The 19,381-nt window shown below is 39.1% G+C and overlaps 6 protein-coding genes and 1 pseudogene across 7 annotated transcripts; 3 read left to right on the forward strand and 4 right to left on the reverse strand.

The window, feature by feature from the left end:
* Positions 1 to 885: 885 nt before the first annotated feature.
* On the forward strand, positions 886 to 1,592 carry K05F6.14 (F-box domain-containing protein; the record flags this gene model as incomplete). The annotated part of the gene is made up of 2 exons (NM_001267102.3): positions 886 to 968; positions 1,018 to 1,592. 2 exons carry the CDS (start codon positions 886 to 888, stop codon positions 1,514 to 1,516), a joined length of 582 nt encoding a protein of 193 aa, NP_001254031.1. The 3' UTR covers positions 1,517 to 1,592.
* A 4,454-nt stretch (positions 1,593 to 6,046) lies between these two features.
* Positions 6,047 to 6,469, reverse strand: K05F6.8 (F-box domain-containing protein; the record flags this gene model as incomplete). Its single annotated transcript, NM_061596.1, has 2 exons — positions 6,047 to 6,209; positions 6,258 to 6,469. The coding sequence occupies 2 exons, from the start codon at positions 6,467 to 6,469 to the stop codon at positions 6,047 to 6,049; spliced, it is 375 nt and encodes a 124-aa protein (NP_493997.1).
* A 767-nt stretch (positions 6,470 to 7,236) lies between these two features.
* fbxb-49 (F-box domain-containing protein) lies at positions 7,237 to 8,323 on the forward strand. Its single transcript, NM_001322710.2, has 2 exons — positions 7,237 to 7,325; positions 7,377 to 8,323. Exons 1-2 carry the CDS (start codon positions 7,243 to 7,245, stop codon positions 8,284 to 8,286), a joined length of 993 nt encoding a protein of 330 aa, NP_001309509.1. The 5' UTR covers positions 7,237 to 7,242; the 3' UTR covers positions 8,287 to 8,323.
* Positions 8,324 to 8,765: 442 nt separating this feature from the next.
* On the reverse strand, positions 8,766 to 9,855 carry fbxb-46 (F-box domain-containing protein). The gene is made up of 2 exons (NM_061598.4): positions 9,765 to 9,855; positions 8,766 to 9,717 (listed from the first exon to the last, which is right to left on the reverse strand). The coding sequence occupies exons 1-2, from the start codon at positions 9,848 to 9,850 to the stop codon at positions 8,805 to 8,807; spliced, it is 999 nt and encodes a 332-aa protein (NP_493999.1). The 5' UTR covers positions 9,851 to 9,855; the 3' UTR covers positions 8,766 to 8,804.
* A 1,389-nt stretch (positions 9,856 to 11,244) lies between these two features.
* K05F6.15 lies at positions 11,245 to 12,023 on the forward strand (annotated as a pseudogene). Its single transcript has 2 exons — positions 11,245 to 11,368; positions 11,419 to 12,023. Coding segments are annotated over exons 1-2 (729 nt in total).
* A 1,239-nt stretch (positions 12,024 to 13,262) lies between these two features.
* Positions 13,263 to 14,853, reverse strand: K05F6.10 (MATH domain-containing protein). Its single transcript, NM_061599.3, has 5 exons — positions 14,735 to 14,853; positions 14,262 to 14,679; positions 13,654 to 14,215; positions 13,453 to 13,604; positions 13,263 to 13,405 (listed from the first exon to the last, which is right to left on the reverse strand). The coding sequence occupies exons 1-5, from the start codon at positions 14,836 to 14,838 to the stop codon at positions 13,280 to 13,282; spliced, it is 1,362 nt and encodes a 453-aa protein (NP_494000.2). The 5' UTR covers positions 14,839 to 14,853; the 3' UTR covers positions 13,263 to 13,279.
* A 1,247-nt stretch (positions 14,854 to 16,100) lies between these two features.
* On the reverse strand, positions 16,101 to 18,709 carry math-38 (MATH domain-containing protein). Its single transcript, NM_061600.5, has 5 exons — positions 18,595 to 18,709; positions 18,153 to 18,545; positions 16,583 to 17,124; positions 16,383 to 16,534; positions 16,101 to 16,335 (listed from the first exon to the last, which is right to left on the reverse strand). The coding sequence occupies exons 1-5, from the start codon at positions 18,693 to 18,695 to the stop codon at positions 16,201 to 16,203; spliced, it is 1,323 nt and encodes a 440-aa protein (NP_494001.3). The 5' UTR covers positions 18,696 to 18,709; the 3' UTR covers positions 16,101 to 16,200.
* Positions 18,710 to 19,381: the final 672 nt, after the last annotated feature.

The following is a 19,381-nucleotide window of genomic DNA, read 5'->3' on the forward strand; positions in this document are numbered from 1 at the left end:
ATTTTCCGGTTTCCACCTCTCCAATATAAGAGCATTACTTCAGTCTAGTTTTCCAGGTCCAGCAAGTGTCGTCGTAGCGAATGCATGTCTGCATTCGGCCGTCACCGCTGCCAACAACAACGACTAGGCCTGCTACCTGTCTACCGTACACAATGCAAACGCGCCCCGTTGGATGGCGCGCTCAATTCGCCTCGGATTGGACCCCGCCAATCCTCGTCAGCCGGGAGTATAAAAGACCGTCGTCACGCTCATTCGAGGTTTTCTCTAATTCCTTTTACTTGTGTCATTTTCAAAATTCTTAGAGAGGTCAACGGAGTAACAAAAACAACTCACTGTTCGATAGACCCCCAATTAACAATAAATAGAACATCTCTTAGATTTTCGCGGGGGAGACGGAGAAAAAGGAAACAGGACACAATAGCCATCACACAAGAATGAGCAGAATGAGAAAAGCCCAGTTGTGAGAGCATATTCAATATCGATTGTTTGGTACCCCAAATATTTCGGATATTGAAAAAATTGCTTCTTATTTTTTAGTATTCGGCTAGACATTTTTTTATCAGAAAACGTTCAATCCTTCAAGGATTAAACCATTTTTTGATTGAAAAGAGAACATTGTTCAGCAAACTTCATGTCTAGGCTCTTAAATCTACAAAAAGTATCATATTTCCATTTTTGGTAATTTGATTTTCGGCAATTTTGCTCAATGCCAAAATTGCCAAAAATTCGATTGCCGAACGGTCATCTGGGTCAGAGGTCTCATTTTATACGATGGGAAACATTATCGACTATAAAAGGGATGATTGACAGTTTCAATCAATAAATTTGTTTGAAGACCTGTCATTACTGCCCTCATCTCATTCTGCTCTCATACCTTCTCCTACAATGGCCGCATCTTCTTTTCCTCTTCTCAATCTCCCCAAGAAAAACCTGAAAAAGGTTTTTTGCAATATGAGTGAAAACGAACAGTGAGTTTTTCTTCTTCTAAACCCCATCAATACATGATATCTTTTTCAGAGTGCGTATCTCAATGGTGTCTAAGAAAACCAAGGAACTAGTCAGAGAATTTCATATCCTCAAAAACATTCGACCACGTCTGGCATTTTATGATTCGATAGGCTATATAGTGGCTCTGAGTAGTGTAGGAAGTTTTTACCTATTTAAAAATGAGAACATTGCGGAATACGCAGAACTGGACATTAAATTTTCTGCACCACACTTTGATGCAAAAAGCTGGTTGAAACATTTTCTGTATATCTTCCACGTGTCAGAAATCAATACTATAGCTTTCAATCTCTCAGATGGTAGATTCGATTATTTGCGATTACCTATGGTTCAGGAATGTTTAAATAATCTCAATATTTCCAACCTCTCCATCGACTTCACTACCCAAATTCCGCTGATGATGAAGCTTATCTCCGTATTCCCACCAAACATTAAGCTACGTTTACGTCAAACCTTTCCCGAACCATTAGAGCCTTCGCGATTGTTTGAACTACGCGATTGTTTGAACTAGTATTGCCAAATAAGCTTCAGAGTCTAGACTCATCAATCTACCTACCGTTAAATGAGCTACTTTTCGTTACCTGCTCCTCCCTTCGCATATGTCATACACAGTTAACAGAAAAAGACATTAATGTGTTTTTGAAACATTGGATCGCCGGATTGAAACCCGGTCTCGAACATTTTTGCATTGGAAAACGTGGACCTGCATTCAATCAAAACACTATTCTAGAAGGAATTCCCCATGAGATTGTACCAAGTGACAGGAAATTCAAAATACTCTACCTAGATTCTGAGATGACTTCTAAAGTCGGAGGAATCGATTTCTACTTGGATCAAGGCATCAGAGCAACTATAATTTCAGAACATCATTTTGACTATGCAGAGTTTTCTGTAGCTGTACATGATTCTGAATATATTTTATTTGAATAATAACTGTGCTTGTTTTCAATCAATAAATTTTTGTAATATCAGAGCAGACTTTGATATTTCAATGAAATAACACTTGCCGTAACAAACTTTTAGTCTAGATGTCCAAATATATCCATGATTTTTTCTTTTTAAATTCCCTTCGCAGGTCCTTTTAATATTAGCTCGCAACACTTGCCAAAATTGCGCCTAGATCAGTTACAGACCAACAGCAGGTGCTGATAACAAACGTTACTACCTCAATGACTTAAAAAAAATCACCGAAATCTGGAATCATGCGCATGGTATTTTAGCAACCTTTGACTATATTTTTCACAACACAACACGGTACTTAACGGATATCATTAAGCTTAGCAATGTGCCGGTAGTTATTGTGCCACTCTTGTTTTAGATAAATTAGTTGATTCTGAAAATTGATAAATAATTGGAAAAGTTAAGAAGAAGACAATCAACAATTTTTTTGGTCAACTTTCTCAAAAAAAAAATTTTGATTCTATTTTTGTTGAAACTTCAATAATAAGTTTACTGTGTTATTTTCCATATTAAACTAACATTAAAACTTACGATTCGTACTGAAAATTTGAAAAGTTTGATGTAAACTTTGCGTTTTTCAGTTAAAAATAGTTGTTTTACATATTCAACACTTTATATCTCAGAGAAAACATGGAATCTTTTTTTGAAAAAATACCAAAAACATTCCCACGTATTAGGCTTTCAGAAAATATATTTGACAGTTTTGCAGCTAATCAGGTTTTGAAGTTACGTCAGTTTTCGCCAGAGGCACCCATTTATAGCCCTTGCTCGGTAAATTGCTCCTCTTGGAGTGTGGGCTTCTCCGAAATTGTTGCCGTTTGACACTTTTTCCAACACATTTAAGACTGAATTTTGAGTTATAAACCAGACAATAAATTATTGTGAGAAAATTATGAGCATTGTGTTCAATTGCACCTAATGTATCGTTAGTAGACGTATTCACAAATTGCTACACCTGGAAGTCGTTGAAGAAAGTTATAACATTTATTGAGAAAACTAGTACTGATACTCAAAAGAAATATACTCCGAATTATGAACAGCAACTGAGAATTTTGCAAGAGCTTCGCCTCGAACCTGTTAACGGGTTATTCAAGATCTCTTTGAAATTATTTCAAGAGTGGGGTATATGTTTAGAAAACTTGACTATTCAGGTTTGAGGCTTCGCCTCGAAGCTCTTACTGTGTAAAGTGAAATCTCTTTAAACTTTGATTCATTGCTGCAGGACCGACACTGTACGAATAACTTAAGGTGAGATTTTGTTCAAGAATAATTTGAATGTATTCAATAAAATAAGCGTGTTTTCAATCATCACTGTGAACTACAAAAAACGGTGAAGGAAAAGGAAAACTCATGAATACGGCCTGCTCTGCTTGGAATAGGATTAAAGCCAGCCCACAGTTTTCAAGAGTATTCGGGCCTGCGGCCCTCAAACCTGGTTATTAGGCTTGAGTGAATAACATATCTGCTTAGAATAGGATCAAAGCCAGCCCATAGTTACCAAGAGTGTTCGGGCCTGCGGCCCTCGAACCTGGTTGTTAGGTTTGAGTAAATAACAACCGCGTCGCAGGCCTACAGCCTGCTCTGCTTAGAATAGGATTAAAGCCAGCCCACAGTTTTCGAGAGTATTCTGGCCTGCGGCCCTCAAACCTGGTTATTAGGCTTGAGTGAATAACATATCTGCTTAGAATAGGATCAAAGCCAGCCCATAGTTTCCAAGAGTGTTCGGGCCTGCGGCCCTCGAACCTGGTTGTTAGGCTTGAGTGAATAACATATCTGCTTAGAATAGGATCAAAGCCAGCCCATAGTTTTCAAGAGTGTTCGGGCCTGCGGCCCTCGAACCTGGTTGTTAGGCTTGAGTGAATAACATATCTGCTTAGAATAGGATCAAAACCAGCCCATAGTTTCCAAGAGTGTTCGGGCCTGCGGCCCTCGAACCTGGTTGTTAGGCTTGAGTGAATAACATATCTGCTTAGAATAGGATCAAAGCCAGCCCATAGTTTCCAAGAGTGTTCGGGCCTGCGGCCCTCGAACCTGGTTGTTAGGCTTGAGTGAATAACATATCTGCTTAGAATAGGATCAAAGCCAGCCCATAGTTTTCAAGAGTGTTCGGGCCTGCGGCCCTCAAACCTGGTTATTAGGTTCGAGTGAATAACATATATACTTTTTGGAAAATCGTGAACGCCTGTGGGCCCCCCCCCCGCCCTTCGGGAATGGGGATTGTTTTAGAAAACTGAAAATAATAAAAGCTTTCTAAATCAAACTTATCTAAGAGTAATCGCATATCAGGCCGGCCTGCCTTGGTATAATGATTTAAGGTTGACTGCGTCTTCTAAGAGTAAGAGTGCCTGCGGCACTCAATCCAGCCAATCTGGGCTTGAAACAGTTGTAATCGCATAGCAGGCCTCCGGCCTGCAATGCCTGAAGTCTATGTTCAAAGTGAACTTCTTCTTAGAGTTAAAGTGCCTTTCTATGTTTTTTTTGGAAAGAAAACATTTTCCAGCCACCCGCACGCATGCAGCCTCTTGTGAGGAGAGGCGGCCTGTGAGGAGTTATGCACTAAAACTTCAATCCGTCATAACTTTGCTCATAGTAGGAGTTTGAGAAAAAATAAATAAATTTTGAAATTGGCGTTAAAAGTACAATAATACGGCAGTTATTATTTTTAAAAATAACAAAAATTGAAACATATCACCTTCTGGGAAGGCCTGGAAGCTCAAAACTTCCCTAAATGTGCTCAAAGTTGTCAAGACCGACCAAATTTAGTTTGTCTACCTTGCTTTAGTGAAAATTATCAAAATGAAAACATAAAATCACAATTTTAGTTGAAAACTTGTTCAGGAACAGAGGAAAACTGGATTTCCATGTGCAAAAATTAAATACCCTATCTCCGCGAAAAATGATCGGATAGAGCTGTGATTTGAGATTTCATTTTAAATCAATCTATTAATTCTAAATTTAACATAAAAACCGGAACGATAGTGGAAAGTTTGTGAATTTTATGGAAAAATGTAAATTGTTTGAATGAAGTGTTCATTTTTTCTATTTTTGAGACTATTATATTTTTGAGACTATTACCTTTTTTGAAACAAAAAATTATATTTTCCGCTTCCTCTCGATGTGATGAACATTTTTCCAAAAAAAAATTTGGAAAAAGAGCAAGACTAACGGAGATTTGACCGAAACAATGGTGAAAATGTGGCCGAAAACACACCAAATATGAAAAGGGGAGGTGGGTGTGTGTGTGTGAGAAAAGGGGGGAGGTGCAGAAATTTTGGCAAAACTTTAATTATCGTTTTTAAAATAACGAATAGAGATATCACAATGAACTTAGATACAATGGATAGGCATTGAAAAGGAGAACTTAAGTTTTGAGTCTCAAACGTTTTGAACATAAACTCGAATTTTCCTTCAATTTAAAGTGGTTTTCGGCCAGTACTTCGGTGTGCGCAAAAACAAGAGGGGTGTGGTTTTCCGCTTGTGGAGCCGACAGGATGCTCCAAAATCAACCCCCTTTTAGATGAACACACGTCGCTATATTTTGTGAATGTAGAGAAAAAAGAATTTCAAAAATCGGTTCCGTGAGAGCCGAGATATAAACGTTCAAAGTTGTATTACATTTTTTCGGACATTTTTTGAACATTTTTTGAACACCGAAAACGCGTGTGTGTGGCAAGATGGGGGCTTTAGGAAGGAGGCAGACCATTTTTTTGAAGTCGGAAATGCTCAAGTTCTGGTTTCATTCCGGCAATCCAATGTTTCAAGAACACATTGATATCCTTTTCTGTTAACTTTGTATGAGATATGTCGATAGATGAGCAACTAGTGAGAAGTAGCTCATTTAACGGAATGTACATATCTAATGAAAGTTGTTGATGTGTTTTGGGCAAAACTTGGCGTAGTTCCAAAAATTGAGTAGAGTTCAATTGTTGATCTACAGGCTGGCGTAAGCTGAGCTAATTGGTCGGTGAAAATTTGGAGTAGAGCTCGACGACAAGCGGGACTTGTTTGAAGAAATCGATGGAAAGGTTTAACACTTTGAGGTTTTTCAAACACTCTTCAATCAGTTTCAGTCGCGGTTCTTTTAATGCCACATTGGAGTATGCCAAATAGAGAGAGAAATTCCTTTTAGGCTCATATAACATCTCAGCGAATCAGAAAAATCCAACCATATTTGAACTTGTTTGAAGATGTGAAACTTTCTGACCAAATTTTTGGTTTTCTCGGAAATCATTGAGATGCATGTTCTGAAAAATTATTAAGAATAAATATTATTTAAAGAAATAAAAACTCACTGTTGCACTACTGACATATTGCAAAAAACCTCCTTTAGGCTTTTCTCAGGGAGATTGAGAAGAGGAAAAGACGGTGCAACCATTATTAGGAGAGCAGAATGAGATAGGGGCAGTAGTGACTGGCAGTAGATCTTGTATGTGCTCATAGCACCGATGATTTCTATCTGAAAGGATGGTAATCGTACTTCTCTGGGCATCTTGCTGGCGATCATTATGAGGATTGCGAACACAAACTAACAGCAGTCCCCGGCCAGGACGTGGCTTAAATTATAACCCAGTGGGAGCACCACCAGGCAGTGTACCTGACTCCCAGATCCGTAGTGGAAACACTTGGAGAACGGATCGTCATTTAATCCTTTAAACCTGTTAGGCATCGCACCAGTGGTGTGCGGCAAATCTCAAAATTTGCCGAGCTCTGCAAATTCGGCAAATTTGCCGCACACCTTTGCATCGCACCTATTCGTAATTCGAAATATGTATATCTCATTTGAATTTTTTAACCAATACATTTTTTTTTAATTTCAAAGAAGTCTTGAATATACCACACCACTTGCCATAACAAATTTCAGGCCTTGAAGCTCAAAAAGGCCAGCCAAACTTGGCAGCCTACGTTCGCAACACTCCCCAGAAATGCGAGCCTGGATCTCTTACGGACCAGAACACAATGGAATGGGCAGGGTGAGCGGCAGGTGCTCACCAGTAAAGGATATTATTAAAAGGTGATCCTGTGAATCAATATTAATAATACATTCTCACACAATGGCTGCGGCACTGTTGAAAGATGATTAGGATAATTGAGCACAATGTGATCCTGGCAAATCAATATTATTGGTACATTCCAGAGCTCACTGTATGGGAAACATTATCAACTTCTAGATGGGATAGTTGACATATTCAATCAATAAATTTATTACATCTTAGCGTCTTGTACGAAGACCTGTTACTATTACCCCCAGCTCATTCTGCTCTCATACCTTCTCTCAAAATGGTCGCATCTTCTTTTCCTCTTCTCAATCTCCCCCAGAAAAACCTAAAAAAGGTTTTTTGCAACATGGTTGAAAGCGAGCAGTGAGTTTTTTCTTCTTTTTAACACCCATTAATAATTGATGCCTTTTTCAGAGTGTGCATCTCAATGGTGTCTAAGAAAACCAAAGAACTTGTCAGAGAGTTTCACATCTTCAAAAACCATCGACCATATCTGGAACTTACTGGTTCGATTGGCTATATAGAAGGCCTGAGTAGGCCAGGCAATGTATTTTACCAATTTCAAAATGGGAACATCGATATATGGGCAGAATCGAAATTTCGTTTTTCTGCGCCACAATTTGATGCGAAAAGTTGGTTGAAACACTTTCTGTATATCTTCCGCATATCAAGAATCGCTACTCTACATTTAACTCTCTCGGATGGAGGATTGAATGAGTCGCAATTACCAATGATTACGGAATGTTTGAAAGATGTCAAGATCTCAAAGCTTTCCATTGGTTTCGCCACCCAATTCCCGCTGATGATCAAACTTCTCTCCGCATTCCCACCAAACATTGAGCTAGGTTTACATGCAACCAATCCCCAACCATTAGACTCCTCTCAACAATTGGAACTACGCCAAGTTTTGCCCAATAAGCTTCAGAAGCTTAACTCATCAATCTACCTACCGTTAAACGAGCTACTTTTCGTTACCTGCTCTTTCATTGATACATTCTATCCAGAGTTAACAGAACAAGAGATCAATGTGTTCTTGAAACATTGGATTGCCGGATTGAAGTCTGGGCTTGAATATTTTCGCAGTGTAAAGCGTGGCCCTGCACTCAACCAAGACACTATTCTAAAAGGAATTCCTCATGAGATTGCACCAAGTAACAGGAAATTCAAATTGTTCGAAGTAGATTCGGGGATGACTCCTAAAGTCGGAGGAATCGATATACACCTGGGCCAAGGCATCAAAGCAACTATAATTTTAGAACATCGTTTCGACTATGCAGAGCTTTTTGTAGCTGTTCATGATTCTGAGTATATTTTATTTGAATAACTGTACTTGCTTTCAATAAATAAATGTTTTAATGATCTACAAGTCCAAGTTGAATATGGTTTTATTTTATCGTATACTACATCGTAGAGGACCCTAAAAACCAAAGCAACGAAAAGGGGGAGCCGACAAGTTTAAGTGGTGTCAGGCTGTCCCATTACGGTTTAATCTACAAAAAAAAATGCGTGAATTTTTTTGTGTGACGTCAGCACGTTTTTAACCATGCGAAATCAGTTTAGCCCCTAAATTCCCGTAATTCTTGTAGATCAAACTAAAATGATAGCTCAGTTAAGAGCCGTAGGCTTTTCTGACACCCGACGTTCAATCTGCCTTTACCACGACTGGGTGTTCCATGTGCCCAATGAAAACTAGGTCATGCTATTGAACTGTTAAGCTAACCCTGTATCAGTTCTAATAGTAAGGACTACACGCATTACTTGATATTTCTTATTTTGTAAATCGCAATTCAAAACAAGATTCAGATTGTTAAAAATAAGTTTATTGAATCAAACATGGTAGAATTATTTGAAAGAAATGTATTCGGTGTTATGAACAGCAATATAAAGCTTTGGAAAGTTAACATCAAAGATCATAGTTGCCTTGATGCCTCCACCCAGGTCGATGTCGACTCCTCCGACTTTGGTTAGCATATTATAATGCAATTTCAATTCCCTGTCATTTGGTGCAACTTCATGTGGTATTCCTTCGAGAATCGTAGTTGGATTGAAAACTTGGGCACTTCTTACAAGCCAAAGAAATTCAAGCTTTGGCTTCAAACCTGCCAACCAATGTTTCAAGAACACGTTAATATCCTTATCTGTTAGCAATGAACTGGAAAGGTAAACGTATGAGCAGTTTGTGTGAAGTAGTTCTTTCAACGGTATGTCAACTTCCAAAATAAAGGTTTGAAACTGCTGGGACAAAATTTGACGTAGTTCAGACTTTTGGGAGGAGTCAAATGGTGGTCTTGGATACGAACGTAAACTGAGCAAGTTTTGCGGTTGAAATGCACCGATGAGCTTTGGAACTAGCTCCAGTTGACCATTAAAATTGATGTGTAGTTTCAGAATATTCAGATCTTTCAAACAATCCACAGAGATTTGAAAACGTTGTTCATGAAATTCCGCAGAATTTTCAAAATATTCCAAAACATCAATTTTCGATGGATTGATGATGTAGAGAAAATGATTCAACCAGCTCCTGACATCAGGTGTGGTAAAATATATTCTAGCATGTACTGGAAGAATGTATACACGACCCACAGACATGTGTTCATCTTCAAATAAACAAGAAATAGATCCGTTGACTTGATTACAAGTAATTTCAACTTTCACCGAACCAGAGAACAGTCTTATGTGCATTCTGATGTTCTTAAAGACGCTGAACTGTCTGACAAATTTCTTCGTCCTAACAGAGAGCACTGAGAATAGAGCTCTGGAATTAAAATAAATTTTTGAAATATTCAAGAGAAGAAAACTCACTGTTCCATTATTCCCATGTTGAGAAGAACATCTTTTAGGTTTTGCAGGGGCAGACGGAGAAGAGGAAACGAAGAGACAACCGCCATCACAAGAGAATTATGGGCAGAATGAAAGTAGAGAAGAGGGTACAGGTGAAAGATCTTTAATATCGATTTCCCAAAAGGACCCTAGGCCCTCGGAAATGGCTCTCTCATTCCCAGGAGACACACTTCCTGGGAAGTGACCTTCTACGGTCCTTGACGTAGAGACGAGCCCATTTGTACAATCGAACCACTCGAGGAGCGATTTCAAATGATTAAGGAGTCCTTAAGTGAAGTTCAAATTTCGAATATTTTCATAAAATTCAATACCAAAACGCAACACATCTACAAAATTGCCAACGCATTTCCAACAAATGGCTACTTTGATTTAAGACAAGAAGTTCAACAGACACTGAGCTCCTCTCAACTTTTAGCACTGCTTCCATTGTTGTCCCAGGAGTATGAAATAGTTAACTTAGCGTTTGTGCTTTCGTTAAATGAGCTTCTTTTGACTAGCTGCACAATTCTTCAAGTTACCAGTACACTGTTTACGGATAAGGATGTAAACGTGTTCTTGAAGCATTGGATGGCTGGACTGAAACCTGAACTCAAGTATCTTATTATTGAAATAGAAGCAGGCATTTTCAACCAGAACACTATTCTCGAAGGCATTCTTCATAAGTTTGCACCAACTGATAGGAAATTTCTTAATGATTCATAGGAAGTCTAAAGTCGGAGGAATCGATATTTATCTAGCACGAGGAATCAAGGCAACGATGGTTTTCGACGATGATGTTTTTGCGATTCAAGTGGCTGTTCATGATTCAGATTACATCACTTTCCTATAATTGTTTTGAAAAATTTATGAATTATGATGAATTTATGAAATTTTCGTAATGTTCAGTTTTTTTTCCAAGTTTCCGCGCTATAGCACCTGACAATATTCATTCAATCCATAGAATTTTGAAAATATTCAGGAGACGATAACTCTCTGCTCCATCATTCCAGTATTGAGTAGATCATCTTGTATGCTAAGAGGGATAAGAGGAAACGAAGAGACAACGACCATCACAAAAAAATATTGGCAGAATGAGAGAACACAGTTAGTAGAAGATCTTTAATATCGATCGCCCAGAATCGAGCGTTCAATCTTCATTGTTCTTCGACCCGTAGGTCCACTCTCATTCTGCTCTCCTGCCTTCTCTTGTGATGGTTGTTGTCTCTTCCTTCCCTCTCCTCGGTCTTCCCCACAAAAACCTGAAAAATGTTCTCCATAGTATGAAAACTGTCGAATTCTAAGTTATTTTTTGTTTTAAAGAGCTCAAACATTTCTAAATTTCCAGATTCGTTTTCTCGCTTCTTTCCAAGAAAATGAAGCATTTCATCAGAGTTTCGCATCTTCAATGGCTTTAATGTTTCTCTAACAGTGACTGATTCTCTGTACTATGAAATTTTTTATAGGTTCAGGCTATATGCTAAGTGCTCATTCGCAAATGGAGAAGTCGATTTAGAAGATTTGAGAAGAGATAAAATCAAGTTTTCTGCCCCGCAGTTTAATGTTAATAATTGGCTGAACCATTTGCGGTACATCCTCAACTTATCCAAAATTGAAGATTTGTCTTTTACCCTATCAGATGACGATTTCGATGAGGGGCGATTTCAAATGATTAAGGAGTCCTTAAGTGAAGTTCAAATTTCGAATATTTTCATAAAATTCAATACCAAAACGCAGCACATCTACAAAATTGCCAACGCATTTTCAACAAATGGCTACATTGATTTAGAACAAGAAATTCAGAAGACTCTGAGTTCCTCTCAACTTTTAGCACTGCATCCATTGTTGTCCCAGGAGCAAAACACAGTTGACTTAGCGTTTAAACTTTCGTTAAATGAGCTTCTTCTCACTAGCTGCACATTCCTTAAAGTTACCAGTACACTGTTAACTGATAAGGAAATCAATGTGTTCTTGAAACATTGGATGGCTGGACTGAAACCTGAACTCAAATATCTTAGTATTGAAAATGAAGAACAAGATTTCGACCAAAGCACTATTCTCAAAGGCATTCATTATGAGTTTGCACCAATTGATCGAAAATTTCTAATGATTTATAACCAGTCTGAAGTCGGAGGAATCGATATTTATCTAGCACAAGGAATCAAGGCAACGATGGTTTTCGACGATGATATTTTTGCGATTCAAGTGGCTGTTCATGATTCAGTATACATTGCTTTCCTATAATCGTTTTACATTTTATGAATAAATTTTCTCAATTTTTAGTTTTTTCCAAGATTCCCAGAGAGGAAAACTCATTGTTTTATTCTTACCATATTGAGTAGAACATCTTTTAGGTTTTGCAGGGGCATACGGATACGAGGAAACGAAGAGACTACCGCCATCACAAAAGAATATGGGCAGAATGAGAGAACACAGTTAGTAGAAGATCTTTAATATCGATCGCACAGAACCGTAGGTCCACTCTCATTCTGCTCTCCTACCTTCTCTTGTAATGGCCGTTGTCTCTTCCTTCCCTCTTCTCGATCTACCCCACAAAAACCTGATCGGACCTGCTTACAATAAAGACATCATTCTCGAAGGGATTCCTTGGGAATTTGCTTCAGCGGAACAAAAATATGAATTGTACTATTCGAATCTTCATACTGAAGTATTTGAAGACATTAGCCTGGGCAGTGGAATCAAAGGAACTGTGGGTTTCGATTACTGGATAGAAGGCGAAGCGGGATTGATGGATGTTTTTGTTTATGTGTGATAATTTAATTGTGTTGAAAAGTTTTTTTTTGCGTTATTTGATTTTTGATCATATAAAGTGCCAATATTTTCCAAATCTCAACTGTTTCCTGTAATACTTTTCTTTTTTCTTATCTGTTATGTAATTTACCGAATAACCCCTTTCTCACATACCTCTATACCCCCATTCTGCTCACATTCCTTCTGCTGTGACGGTTGTCTCTTCTTTTGCTCTTCTACGAGTCCCGCTAAAAAAATCTCCCTGCAAAATGTTCTACTTACTATGGATATGGGAATTGTCAAACAGTGAGTTTACATTTCTTCGGATATTTTTTTAAAGTTTGTAGGAACTTTTGTTTATATTTCCAATTAAGTTTATTACCATGTTATTCATGTAGTATTATTAAATCAGTTTAAAGGTGGAGTAGCGCCAGTGGGAAAATTGTTAAAAACCACTCCTTTGGTCTCAAAATGACCAAATCATAACTATATACTAAATATTTTCCGAATGATTTGGCGATGATGAATGTTTCTATTGATCAATGATAATAATTCATTTGTTTCCGTCTTCTTGTTTCTCTTGTTTCAATAAATTTCTGATAAAATAAAGTGCTAAAAGTTTCCATCTCCTGAAAATTCACAAGGAATCTGTATTCTTCGTACTAAAAACTTCAGAGCGTTTTCAATGGAAAATTGCATATCAATTTCTTCGTCAGGCATATTATGTGAAAAATAATTTGAAAGGTTCATTATTTCAATTTAAGAGTCCTCGACATCAAAGCTTCCAGCAAAGACCTATCCAATCCGCTGAGCGTCAAATCGCTAATTACCGATGTTACTTGATCAAGAGTCGTGATTTTCGATAAGCAGTGGATCTGAAAGCCTACTTTTTTTGAGTGAACTGAGCTGAAGCCTTCATTACCTTCAAGGCCTCCAAGCTGAATTCCATAGCGATTTTGAGCAGCTCACTTATGGATTTCCTAGATTTCAGCATTAAAAACGTCTCGCACTTGTCCAGAACCACCAGATCACTTTTTCGGATTGCAAATTGTAAAAGTAGATCCACATTAGCGTCTGTAACCGGGGAAACATTTTTATAAGAAAAGTTAGGTGAAAGGCCTACCTGTAACAATCGACTTCTCATAGCGGACCTCTAGAAACTTCAGCAAATCAGCCTGATGTTCAGGGGGGCTCTGATCCAGTTGATAGGCCTTAGGGCGCCTAGGTGGATGCTTCCAAACTTCTTCCAGCCTACGCGCTTGCATTATACTTCCATGTCCAAGTGGAGATATTGGCTCACTTTTCGTAATACCTGGAGTTGTGTCGTCTTGCCTACGTACCTGCCTTGTACCTTCTCGTCCAAAATTGGCCTTTGCCGTAGTTGGAGGGGAAAGTAATGGCTCACTTTTCTTGAAACTAGGACTTGATTCGTCTTGCCTACGTGCCTGCCTTATACCTTCCTGCCTCACATTGACCTTCGCAATCTGCTCGGTCTCCCTTGCCATCGAATCATTGATCAGTGACAGCTGCTTCACCATATCGGCAATGCTCTCAATTTCAGAGCTCACACTATTTTTTTCGGACTCCAAAGCGGTGACCCTCTTGCGAAATGAGTAGGATCTTGCAAACTGACTCGGAGTTGGGGAAAATCGGACTGATTTTATAGAAGAATTTTTTGGAGAATTCTGAAAAATACCAGCTGAACCCATAAACTGTCGGCTGCTGACTTACCTGGGTTATATTGTTCGGAAGCTGCTGCTTTATCGTCTCGGATCTCTTGTCAGGAGCATATTTGTCGATGAAACTTCTCACGTTAACATATCTCTCTTGCCTGAACTCATCCATGCCGTTAGAAATCGGCGGAGCTACCACAGAACCAGTGATGTTCACTCGAACTTCAACCTTCAAGCATCCATCAGCCAAAAAATCCACAACAGATCCCCATTTGAAAATGTCTTTTCCTTGGCTACAGTACCCCGCTGACGGCTCGAACACTGCGTCATTCAGTCTTGCAGTCATCCGATTGTCACTGCCCGAGCTGATAATCATGTCGAGATCTGCTTGAAGCTTGCGACTCTCCTGACCAGATCTTCGTCTCGAGCACATTCCGACTTTGAAATCGTCATTGCAACGTGTGATTTGAATTCTCCTAAAAACATTGTTTCAGATTACTTTAGACTGACTACGGACTAAAGTAGACTCACCACCAACAGTTCAAATAATTTTCCTTCTCACTGTGCAGTTTGTCATTGGGCTTCATACGATCAACATTTTCAAAAATGTGCTCCATTTTGAATTCTCCACCCATGATTAAAGCTTCAAAAGAGGCAAAGTTGGCGTTTGCGATTAAAAAAAAAAAAACCAAGAAAAAAGCTTGAGCAATCAAAAGTCGACAATTTCTTATTTTTTCCCAATTTTTTTTCGGCCATCTAATTACTGCCTTTTTTTTTGGGCAAAAAAAAATAATTTTTCTAAAAATGTTCTAAATCACTATATTCTAAAAAAGGACAAATTTTTAGGGTTCGGAGATCAATTTTGAGTCTTCTAACTACAAAATTGCCCATTTCGAAAGAGTTTCAAAATTATGCATTTTTGCCACTTTTTTGCCTTTTTTGCCACTTTTTAATAGTTTTTGATGGGTTGCACCTAGATTATCTGAACTGTGCATGTATGAATTACCCGTTTTCAACAAATTTTGACAACTTTTTTTTGCCCAATTTTTTTCAGCCATCTAATGACTGTCTTTTTTTTTAGGCAAAAATAAAATTTTTTTCTAAAAATGTTCGAAAGCAATATATTTTGAAAAAGGGCAATTTTTAGGGTTTGGAGATCAATTTTGAGTCCTCTAACTACAAAATTGCCCATTTAAAAGGAGTTTCAAAATAATGAATTTTTACAATAAATTTCCCAATTTTGCCACTTTTTAATAATTTTTGTTGGGTCAAACCTAGATTTCCTAAATTCAGCATATCTGAATTAACTACAAATTTATTTTTTTTAAAGTGACAATTAATTTGTGAGTTGAAAAAAAATGTATGAGCCATGAGAAAAATTCCAAATAAAACAACTTTCAACAATAGCAAATAATCACGGGGTATCGTAAAAAATTTAATGGAAAAGAGGTCGAACTAAACGAATGATGAAGCATTATTGCGGCGGAAAAACTGCTCTTATCAGTTACGGGAATTACAATGTGCGTACGCTCGGAAGTGTCAGTCAACACAGGATGATCAATGATTTTTTGCAGCATTTTTTAGTTTTTAGTTTGAAAATTTTCGTCAGGAATTATAGTTGCGTGTGTCTTTGAATCCATATTTTTTGAAAAAAATTAATGCTAGCAATATGCCCATTTCGAGCTCTATAGAAAATTTGCTCGGAAAATGAGAGTCCATAAAGCTCCTTTTTTAAGGACAAAAACAATTTCTATCGCGGACTGGCCGTAGATCAATACTTCCCTCATTTCGCGGGGACAGCTTGTTCTTGTTTCTTTGAAAATTTCTAATTCAAACTTTTTTTCCAAAACGCCAGAAAATAGCAGGCCACCTTCTGGAACATGAATTCAAAAATATGTATAACTTTTATTTTCAATTAATCATCTGAGTTTTCAAAATGAAATTTTATAACCATGGAAGATTCTTGTTTAAAACAAGTTGCAAAAAAAAAAGTTCTATTAGGATTTCGACTTCAACTCCAAGGCCTTCGCCATCAACGCTTCCGTCAAGGATCTGTCCAGTCCGCTGAGCTTCAAGTCCCCGATAACCTTGTCGATTTGCTCAACGGTCGTGATTTTTGATAAGCAGTGGTTCTAAATATCTTGGTGTTTATTTGTCAAAAAACTGTGTTTCTACTCACTTTTAGGCTCTCCATGTCAAATTTCATAGCGATTTTCAGAATCTCGCTTATAGACTTTCCGGATTTCAGCATTAAAAACGTCTCACACTTGTCCAAAACTACAAAGTCAATCTTGCGGTGAGCAACTTGCAGAACCACATCCACAGTTGCATCTGCAAACTATTATAATAGATAAAATATTAATAAGAGGAAACGCTGACCAGTAAGAACTGCTTTATCGTGGCGGATCTCCAGGAATTTCATCAGGTCGGCTTCATCTGCATTTGAATGACTCTTCAATGACTCTTCCAGCTTTGCATTAGACAATTTAACCTTTCTCGCCATCTCCTTCACCGTTTCCATTTCCTGATCCACTTCCTTCTTGATAAAGTCGAAATAATCTTCCCTAGCTCTGCTCCTCTCAACCCTTATCGGCTGGGTCTTCACATCCTCCGCGAACTTTACATTATTCACCCCAACATTCTCCAAGACGTTCACCTTGGCTTCAACCCGCATCTTCCCATTGTTCAAGAAGTCACCGATGGATCTCCACTCTAGAATAAACTTTCCTTGGCAGTTATACGTCTCGGAGCTGATCAAATCAAAGCATGCGTCCTTCAGCTTCACTGCAAATCTGTTCCCATTTTCCGAGACGAGGGCCAAGATGAGATCCGCGCGAAGCTTCCGTCTCCTCTTCTGATCGTCAGCCTTACAGCACACACAGACGCCGAGACTAGTAGCGTCGCGACGGATTTGGAGCTTCCTGAAAATGAGTGCTGTAATATTTTAAGTGGGGCTAGAAGCTTTTCGCTGAAAGTCCTTATACTGTCCTGTAACCGAGGTAAGACCCCTACCTCATCACGATCTTTGCTGGGAGGCCCTGCGTTGCACCGCTGTAAGACCCTTCGCTGTATCGCTGCGAGACCCTCCGCTGTACCGCTGTAAGACCATTTGCTGTATCGCTGTAACACCCTTCTCTGTATCGCTGTAAGACCCTTCGCTGTATCGCTGCGAGCCCCTTCGCTATATCGTTGCGAGACCCTTCACTATTTCGCTGTAAGACCCTTCGCTGTACCGCTGTAAGATCCTTCGCTGTTCCGCAGTAAGATCCTTCGCTGTTCCGCTGTAAGACACTTCACTATTCCGCTGTAAGACCCTTCGCTGTACCGCTGTAAGATCCTTCGCTTTTCCGTTGTAAGACCGTTTGCTGTATCGCTGCGAGCCCCTTTGCTGTACCGCTGTAAGATCTTTCGCTGTTCCGTTGTAAGACCCTTCGCTGTACCGCTGTAAGAGCCTTTGCTGTACCGCTGTAAGATCTTTCGCTGTTCCGTTGTAAGACCTTTCGCTGTACCGCTGTAAGACCCTTTGCTGTACCGCTGTAAGATCTTTCGCTGTTCCGTTGTAAGACCCTTCGCTGTACCGCTGTAAGACCCTTTGCTGTATCGCTGCGAGCCCCTTCGCTGTATCGTTGTGAGACCCTTCACTATTTCGCTGCGAGACCCTTCGCTGTACAGCTGTAAGATCCTTCGCTGTTCCGCTGTAAGACCCTTCGCTGTATCGTTGTGAGACCCTTCACTATTTCGCTGCGAGACCCTTCACTATATCGCTGTAAGACTCTTTGCTGTATCGTCGCGAGACCTTTCGATGTATCGCTGCAAGACCTCTTCGCTCTTTCGCTGTAAGACCCTGCGCTGTATCGCTGCGGGACCCTCCGCTTTACATCTCTAAGAACTTTCGCTTCGAGGTCCATCTAGACCTATTCCTGTGACACCCTACCTATCACCCACTTACCACCATAGATTCAAATGGCTCTGCCTCTCACTGTACACATCATCGCCTGGCATCAAAGCTTGCACATTCTTGAAAACCTGCTCCATCGTGAACTCTCCTGTGCAAATGTCCTCAACTTCCAGTGCCCCCAACTGAGCCTGAACCTTGATCTTTCCATCCACCAGAAAATCATTCTTCAGCGACCCCCATCCAACGATCCGCTCGCTTTTCTTATGAACTCCAGTTCCATTGAATTTGAAGCAGTAGCCGTCGAAATTTTTGGCCCAGCGATTTCCGTTCTCGGATATCAGAATCAGTTTGAAGTCGGTTTTTACTTGCTCCACGTCTTTCGAGAGCCGTTCGCATGTCAGCGAGAGCCACAAATAACCTTTTGAGTTGATGATGCCGAGTCTCCTGGAAGTTGGCTACAAACTACAAAGACTACAAAGACTACATGACATACCATTTGAATTTTCCAAAAGTCTCACTAGTCCCAGTCATACCACCGTTCTCTTCCAAACCACCGACGTTGTTGAATTCATGTTGCAGAAGGTAGTCTGTCATTTTTTAGAGGTTCTGGAAAAAAGTGAATTTAAAATTATATTTTAAGCATAGCAAGAAACCGGAGAAAAAGTGTTCAACGGCAGAGTTAACGGAAAAAATCAGTGCTTATCAGTTGATCTTATCAATTTTTTTTCAGGTGAAGCCCGCAAATTGGGGGAAATATTGATTCACGCGTGACACTGGGAGCAATTTAAAATATTGCCTGAAATTGGCTCGAAAAGCTTTAAAACGCTCAATTATTTCCAGAAATAGTTTTTTTTTTTTTAATTTCTCTAGTCAGTTAAAAAATCTAACAAAAATTGCTGAAAAGCCTTTTTGGCCAAGTTATACAAATGAGCGACAATTTCGAGCAATGTTGTTATCATTAGAGAACTTCCCGATCACATGGTGATGTCATAAGAACGACAAACAGGCAAGAAGTGGGCGGCCTTTCTGATTACTGTTCAGTGGCACAAGTTACCGTACTTACTTTCAGAATTTCCAAATTTAAAAATTGATGATGTTACTTACTATTAGAGGTTCAAATTTTCTTTTAAAAATTTCGTGCGAAGTTCAAATTTTTTGAAACAATTTTGTTATCAGTAGTGAACTTCTCCAATCATTTGCTGATGTCATAGAAAACACAGAATTGACAAAAAAGTGTTCGGTGCTTCAAGTCCCCCAGACTTGCCTCTAGAAATGCAGAA

Source organism: Caenorhabditis elegans, chromosome II (assembly GCF_000002985.6).
Source record: "Caenorhabditis elegans chromosome II".
Lineage (NCBI taxonomy): Eukaryota > Metazoa > Nematoda > Chromadorea > Rhabditida > Rhabditidae > Caenorhabditis > Caenorhabditis elegans.